Source organism: Verticillium dahliae, genomic scaffold (assembly GCF_000150675.1).
Source record: "Verticillium dahliae VdLs.17 supercont1.22 genomic scaffold, whole genome shotgun sequence".
NCBI lineage: Eukaryota > Fungi > Ascomycota > Sordariomycetes > Glomerellales > Plectosphaerellaceae > Verticillium > Verticillium dahliae.
Genome location: NW_009276918.1, coordinates 276,594 through 284,035, shown reverse-complemented (window position 1 = coordinate 284,035; position 7,442 = coordinate 276,594). Strand labels below are relative to the sequence as shown.

General features: G+C 56.0%; 2 protein-coding genes across 2 annotated transcripts; one reads left to right on the top strand and one right to left on the bottom strand.

The window, feature by feature from the left end:
• Positions 1–968: 968 nt before the first annotated feature.
• VDAG_08765 (uncharacterized protein) lies at positions 969–1,644 on the top strand (the record flags this gene model as incomplete). The annotated part of the gene is made up of 3 exons (XM_009651082.1): positions 969–977; positions 1,119–1,186; positions 1,275–1,644. The coding sequence occupies 3 exons, from the start codon at positions 969–971 to the stop codon at positions 1,642–1,644; spliced, it is 447 nt and encodes a 148-aa protein (XP_009649377.1).
• Positions 1,645–2,958: 1,314 nt separating this feature from the next.
• On the bottom strand, positions 2,959–4,384 carry VDAG_08764 (uncharacterized protein; the record flags this gene model as incomplete). The annotated part of the gene is made up of 3 exons (XM_009651081.1): positions 2,959–3,617; positions 3,674–4,009; positions 4,075–4,384. The coding sequence occupies 3 exons, from the start codon at positions 4,382–4,384 to the stop codon at positions 2,959–2,961; spliced, it is 1,305 nt and encodes a 434-aa protein (XP_009649376.1).
• Positions 4,385–7,442: the final 3,058 nt, after the last annotated feature.

Genomic DNA, 7,442 nt, shown 5'->3' with positions numbered 1-7,442 from the left:
TTGCTGTCTCCCCCCCCCCCTCTTAGCCCGGGACTGTCTCCAACTCTGCCCCCGAAACGCAGTGTCACTCATTTGGCAGACAGCAATCCATGCTGCACTGCATGCAACCCTGTTGGGCGGCCCCGGCGGCTAGGCTGTAGTTGGCCCTTTCGTTTCACGGTGATGAACAAGCGGCCTGGGGCGGGGGTCGGGGGACGGTGGACGGGCAGGAAGACGATGACGTCCAATCGCCTGCTGTTGCTGTATTGCAATTGATATGACATCAAGCATGCCAATGGTTCAGGTTCAGGTGCAGGTGCAGACGCCAGTGCCAGTGCCAGTGCCAGTGCCAGTGCCATTGCCATTGCCAGTGCAGGTTCAGGTTCCGGTTCCGCAAGGCACATACCATGTACGCGTACTGGCAGTGCGGGTTCAGCTCGTTGGTGATGCTCGGTCGCCCGATTCGGCAGTTGTGGATTTTGGTCCGGAAAAGAGCGCCGTAGAGAGTCGTATCTAATCGCCAGAGCACGTGTGCAACGGCCGCGGGTCTTGTGACTTGACTTGGTCCCAGCGCTGGGGTCAATGGGGTCAAGTCGCTCACGGTCCAATGAGCGAATCAGCCGAGGGACCACTGGTCTGCCGAGCACCTCATCCACCTCTCGCGCTTGCATCATCTCACCTGCATCTCGCCAAGCATCGTCAACTGGACGTCCAGCCGGCTTCATGCCATGTACGAAAGAGGTCCTGCAGGCTTTTGTGCAGATCTTTGGATGACAGAGAAAGTCTGTTTCTGACCTTTCTCTCACCAGCGAAGTTGACTCTTTTCGCTTTGAAAAGGGCATCCATCCAGGATCAATATCCATCCCTCATCATCCGGAGAGGCCGCCGCTACATGTCACGATAAGTAACAGCGACATCCTGTACACTAGCCGTGACGACCTTGACTCATCCTCGTCTCTATCCGAGTTCAAGGTTGAGGACTGCCCATCATGTTCCAAGTACGTCTCACAAACCACCACTCTCAACCACCTCCCAGCCAGCCTTGGATCCCCGTCCGCTTGTGAGAGTAGCCAAGCAGAGCGAGCGTCATGAAGGACGCCCAACTTATACCTCTCAAAACACCTGCTGACGCTTCTCAGCCCAACCCCGAAGACCACCTCCACCTCCGCCTCCACCGCGCCCGCTCCGTAGTCCTCACCTCCGATGAGTTGCGTCCCCTCCTCAGCCGCCGTCGGCCTCCCCGTCCCCCCCAGAACCAAGCCAGCTAACCACGTCCGCCCCGCGCGCGCCCGCAGACTCGTCGAGATCCGCGCAGCCCAGCGCACCTTTGAGGGCGCCTACATGCGCACGGCCCTGGGCCAGTTCTCCTTCGCCCTCATCATCCTCAAGATCTTCACGTCCGAGTTCTACGCCATCGGCGCCCTCTTCGCCGTCTACGGCGCCGCCGTCATGCTCGTCGCCATCTACCGCCGCTACGAGGGCAACCGCCAGTTCTTCCTCGCCGCGCCCGACGTCGACGCCGCCGGCGACCGCGACCCGGCCGACGCCGACGAGGCGCCCGCCAAGAGGTTTCGCACCTCGGGCAACAGCGTCGCCCTGCTCGCCGGCCTGAGCCTCGCTGCCTACTCGACCCTGCTTGTTCTGACCTGGCAGCTTGTCAGCTGAGGTCTGCGGTCGGTCGTCACTGGGGATACATTGTGTGTGTATGCCTGTTTGTCTGAAGTGGAGCGGTCCACGAATTCTGGATGGTTTCGGTGATGGACGGATGCCGCCTCCCTGAACTGTTGTTGCGCCGCGAGGCGCTCAGTACAGGATATTCGAGCCAAAAACGTCAAGGTAGAAACTTCTCAATTCAAGCCTTCTATTGCTTGCGGCCTTCGTGCGGCCTGGCCTCCATCCAATACTTTATATTTGCGTGAACCCCTCAAAAAAAGTGTCCTGCTATCCCCGATCAACCATTCGCGCACCAAAGAAATGATCAAATGATAATAAACACACTTTTTAACCAAGTAAAAAATACATGCCATAAAATCGCAGGACGGGTATCTCAGGAGAGACGCATCAAGCAAAATACTCCCAAAGTCCCACCTCCTCGGCCCCCAGGCGCACGTATCAAAGTGCCCACGAGAGCAAAAGTCCATCGAATCATCGCCCCCCAATAGCTTGCTCCCGGTAGCTCCCATTCCGACGTTTCTATCAAGTTGTTGAGCGCCCAGCTCATGCCCTTCATCGTTCATCTTTCTTCCTTGCGTCCTTGCTTGCATGGTCAGGGGTTTGAAATTTTCGTCGTGCCCAATTGCCAATGCTGTCCGTTCGTCATGTCTGTGCCCAGATCCCGTCCGTGTTGAACGCCGCCAATTGCTGTTTCCTCCCTGTTCACCGGCTCATGTCCAAGTCTGGAACCCCCCGAGCTAGTGGGAACAGACCCCGTTCTTCGAGGGCTCTCCCTTGCATCCTCAACCTTAAACCGACGGCACCTCCCTCGCCCACGTCTCCCAGTGCCTTGAGACGTCTTCAGACCATCTACCCGCCAAAAACATATCCCTTTCCTCGTCAGTACTCCTTTCCCCAAACCAAAACTTATCTAAAAGAACCTCTACGCTGCAAGGTGTCTGTATGCTGTCAACGTCATCGCTGCCGCACCAGAGTTGGACCCCTGACTCGCTTAGTGCTCGCCTCTGTGCGCACTCTTTCCATCACGACGCTGCGGTTGCCCGATGCGTCTTCGTGCATGCACGATCCACGTCTGCTCCTGTCGCTTTTCGCGTGTCCTCCAAACCGCTGCCTTTACACCAGCGCCTCCAAAGTTTGAACGAGGGGTGTATTATTTCCCTTCGCGGCGGCAACCAACAGTGGCGCTGGCTTTGGTCCCGATTGTCGGCCACGTTGAACCCCTTGTCACGCATTTTCTGGATTTCCTCATGGCATCACACTTGGGTCGACAGGTGTGGTGGCAGTGGTGCTGAACTCGCAGTTGTCCTACCGACCCGAGTAATACATGCCAACGGGTTGCGCAGGGTGGTCGTTCGATGTTGGTATCTGCTCACTTGGATCAACAGATGGGTGCGAGCCTTGGTCGTCGTACGCCCAATTCCCGTAGCCTTCTCCAGACGGTCTCGAAAACTGATACTGCTGTTGCCACGACCCGTAGTTGTTTGATGGCAGAACACCGCCAGGAACCGAGCCTCTTTGCGTCATGGTGGGAGCCGGACCACTTCTGGCAACAGTAACGTTCGTCTGTACAGACTGAGGGTACATGTCAGCAGGCACGTTGTGTCCCGTTCTTTCGAATGGCCGTCCATGTTGCTGTATCGACTGGTACGGCGGGGAGACGTGACTTTCGCTGCTATACGACACAGCTCGAGGTGGAGCGGGAGCGTAGGCCGTCCAGGGTATGTCTTCCCGAACGCCGTGTTCGGAGTTTGACGCTGACGCCCAGCCTGCTGGTGGGTTTGGTGCATTCGGAGTGTATGGCGAGAAGGACGGTGTAATGGGAGAATCGGTGCCTGCGTAGGCTCTCCAGGACGCGTTCGAGTCAAGCGGTCTTGTGGCGGGGTTAGGACTTCCCTCAGCAGCCATCCAGTTCTGCATTTGCGGTCCACCCATATCAAAGTGTCGAGAGCTAGCACTCGATGGCACTTGTGTCTTCAGGTTAGCGGTTGTAACCGGCTCACGAGGGCGCGGCGTTGCTTACATTTCGACTCCGACGAATACCCTTCAGCGTCGGTAATCTTCATACCCAACTGTGGTGCAACATTCTGTGCTCCAGGTACATCTAATGGCGAGTATTGCAGACCCGTAGATAATCCTTCAGGAGCGTGTCGTGGAGCCAATGCGGGTGAGGGAGACGCGGAGTCCATCTTGGAGCTGGTGGACGCTCGTGAAGGTGCTTTGGGCCTAGTATCGGCGGTCGGCTGCTGGTCGACGGGAAAGAAGCTGCATTCCTTCTTCAGTCGAATACAGTTGACGCAGCGGCCTTGGGCATCAGATGTGGATGGGATACAACGGATCTTCCGTCGTCGACAGTGACCTAGCCAACGTGAGTTCTCAGGCCATCTTGGGGAACTTGCAAAGACGTCATGGGAAGGAACTCACCACAAGCCACCGAGGTTCGATGGTAACCCAGCTTGTTCCTCCGCTTGTCCGCAGCAAGAGCGAGCTGAGACGCGTCTGTCGTGCTGCTCTGCAGCGGCGTAACGTCAGGCGTAGATGTAGAATGCTTTAATCTTTGACTAGCAAGTGGAAACGAGTTTTTCCGCACTCCTCCGTCAGTTGAACGAATTTCCATAGAAGCACTATTGCTGCTCGGTGGTCCATCTCGGTAGTCGGAGCCGTATCCTACGGGTGGCATGTTGGCCTGCGCAGCATGCGTAGACACTTGCGGAGGCGGGTATTGGTATGCCATGATGGCTTGCCTTGTGTGATCTTTGCTCGACGGCGGTGGGCTAGGGTGCTGTGCAGCGTGTTTCTTCTTGTCGAGGGCCAGCGTGGAATCTTTGGCTTTGGAAAACCCGAGTCGGGACACGAGGAAGCCTAGAGAGATGTCACGGGGAGGGAAAGCCTGCAAGTGGTGTGTTCTGAGTTGGCAAGGGTGGGTTCAGTCGTGATTGATGAGCGGACTGTCGAATAATTGGTACAGCGCTTGTTAAAGCCAGTACGCAGCCAAGTGACCAGACAGCAGGCGGCAAGAGGGAAAGCGCCGAGACAAACTGGTTAACGAACTGTTTCCAAGAGTAGAGACTGGGTCCTCGATGGGGAGATAAAAGAACACGCTATGGTCTTCCTCGGTCGGATGCTTGGGACAGTCTGTATGCCCAAGGGCGGGACGAGCTACCAGGAGGGCAAGGCGCGCGTAGAAGGATGGACCAATCGAAATGGGCAAATAGCACTGGAGTTCTGCAGGTGCAGCGCCTGGGATGAGAGGCGTACCAGAGTTGGGAGGTCTTCTGTGGCGGGGGTCTGGAGCCAATCTGCGGCTGGTCGATTCGACACTTCTTCCTTGCTTGTAGCCCTTTATGCGTGCTGAGGTGGGGGGTTGGTTCGGCTCTCGGGAGGAAGAAGCAGAGAATGGAAGTCGTTGCTGGCTTAGTGGCTTTAAGGCTTTACACAAAATAAAGAGCGTGTCTTTGCTGGGTAACTAGATGGCGTTTGATGACGAGTATAGCTCGTTGGCGAGTTTGAGCTTGCGACGCTTGCTGGTGTCCTGTCTTATGATCAGTCTTGTTCCTTCTGGTTACTTCAAGACCTCAGAACAGCACTCTACTGTCAAGTACTGCCCGAGACTTATCATGCGGCGAGCAAGGGATGAAGTGATCGGGGAAAGAGGGCTAAGGTTTGGTAAAAAGTGGAAGATACACGCTGAAGGGTGTGGAAATTCCCCTAAAGATAAACCATGGGTGGGTGATCTGGGGGTGATCTGGGGTACCGCCGCTCGACGGCCCGTATTTACTTGACTAAGGTCAAGGTCGAGGCAGAGTCGTGCAACAATGTGCAGGTCCAGAAGCCAGCCGCCGATGGTGTTCGGCCCTGGCAGTTGTAGGCTTACCTAGGGTGTCTGATAACTTCGAGGGCTCGTTCAGCTACTGACATGTCTTTGGGGAGACAATGGCAGAGGATGGTAGCTCTATCTTCAGGCTTTGATATACTGTGTTGCGACCTAAGATTTGTATTCGTTGCGTAGATTCGTGCGCTATGTGGAAAGCAACGCGCGAGTGTACCTTGTTCCGGAATGACGAGATATACAAGCGATATGGCCGTGGTTGTGTCTTTGAAAGCAATGCCGGCCCTCCTTGTTTATCCCTGCCTTGACAAAAAAAAAATGGTTGGGATAGGGAGCTTTACCCAAGGACACTTGATCTGTGGCTATCTTCTTCCATCAGTGCCTAGCACAAGGTGGGTCGCTTCGCCAGGCTCGAACTCTGTACCCCTTTCTTCGAACTGACTGAGCCGAAGCGGGATCCCTCGGTCTGGTGCGGAAGACAATCCCAACGGCGATTGGCGATGAGGCGGCGTCGGCGAAGGGCCGTCTCAAGGTTGCGTCACGCTTTGACCCAAGAAGTGTCCAGCTGGGTACTTTGCTGGTAGTTTGGCAGGCGAAATAACAGCAGGTTATCCCACACGGGCGGCCTGGGCTTCGTAGCGTGAACCGCTCGTCAGATCGGATGGTTGATTGAGTCTCGAAGTCTTACTGGCCCTAAGCACTCTCGCGTTAATGCGACGGCTTGAAGCTGCTGGTCTTCCCCTCACAATGGCTCTTTCGATGTTGCCTATGTCGTCCGGTGGTAGGCCTCTCAAGGGTAGGGCCTTGTGCGTTTTCCGAGGTACGAGTACTGGGCCAGGATCCCGCACTAGCTCTGAGGCAATCTGGAGCCGCGGTGGAGGCAAACCTGGTTTGACAAGAAGAGAGTACCGCGCTCGAATCCCAGCAACAGGTAGAGAGTATCTGCGAAGCGGAATATCGTACGCCGAATTTCAGTCGGTCGACCCGTAAGGAGACTGGTGAGCGTCAAGGGAACAAGGGTTCCGAGGTCGTTGGAGAGCTTGCAACGGATGGTGCCGGTCGTGGTAACCAGGTTGGAAAGTAGCCGCCCCCTCCACAAAGGGATCGGTCCTATACTTCAGGGATCCTCAGAGGGGAAGACATGTGGAAGTATTATGAGCTGGCACAGCCAGTTGTCCGATGAAGGGGGGTGGCTAACAGGGGGGGCAGGAATAAGAAGCAAGATAAAAATGGACCTTGAAGAACTTTGCGGTAACTATGCAATGAGAGGCATGGACAACAGGGAAAAGAAAGGGTGGTCTCTCTTATTTGGGCTTTGGTCAGAGGCTGAAACTCCATGGGCGAAGGCGCTTCCTCGGATCGCTGTAAGGAACTGCTTCGATAGCTTCTGTTCTGACATGCCTCGAAATGCCTTGTCGTTGAATTGTGCCCCAAACTATCTACTCGTCGAAGGGTAAACTGGGCCTGATGGCAAGGCAGATAGATAGTTGGCGCTGCAGACGACTGCCACAGATTACAGCTGAGCAGAAAAACCTCCCACACGCCCCTTCAGCTACGGCCGGACCATGACGGTACCGCCAATGGTCGCGCTTGGGCAGGGGGGGGGGGGGGGGGGGGTTTGTCCTTTCCTACGCCAAAAATTGGACCATGGGTAGAATGGTCTGGTCAAATCCCCCTGAACCCAATGGCTTTCCCCGGGCTTATTCACTATTGATGAGAAAACGACCTGCCATGGTGATTTCCCATCCCAAACCCATCCCGTCGGAATTGGAGAAGGGGAACCCTTAAGGGGAGGGGGCAGGCATCCCCGGGAAGAAGGAAAAAGAGGGGTAGAGGGCAGGGGTGGTGAAGTACCGCCCGGACATCCCCGAAGAGGGGCATGAGCGCAAGAAGATCATATGAAAGGGAGGACACTGGACCAGCAGCATGCGCCTCGCGTGTGGGTACCAACTGCAAGGACGCG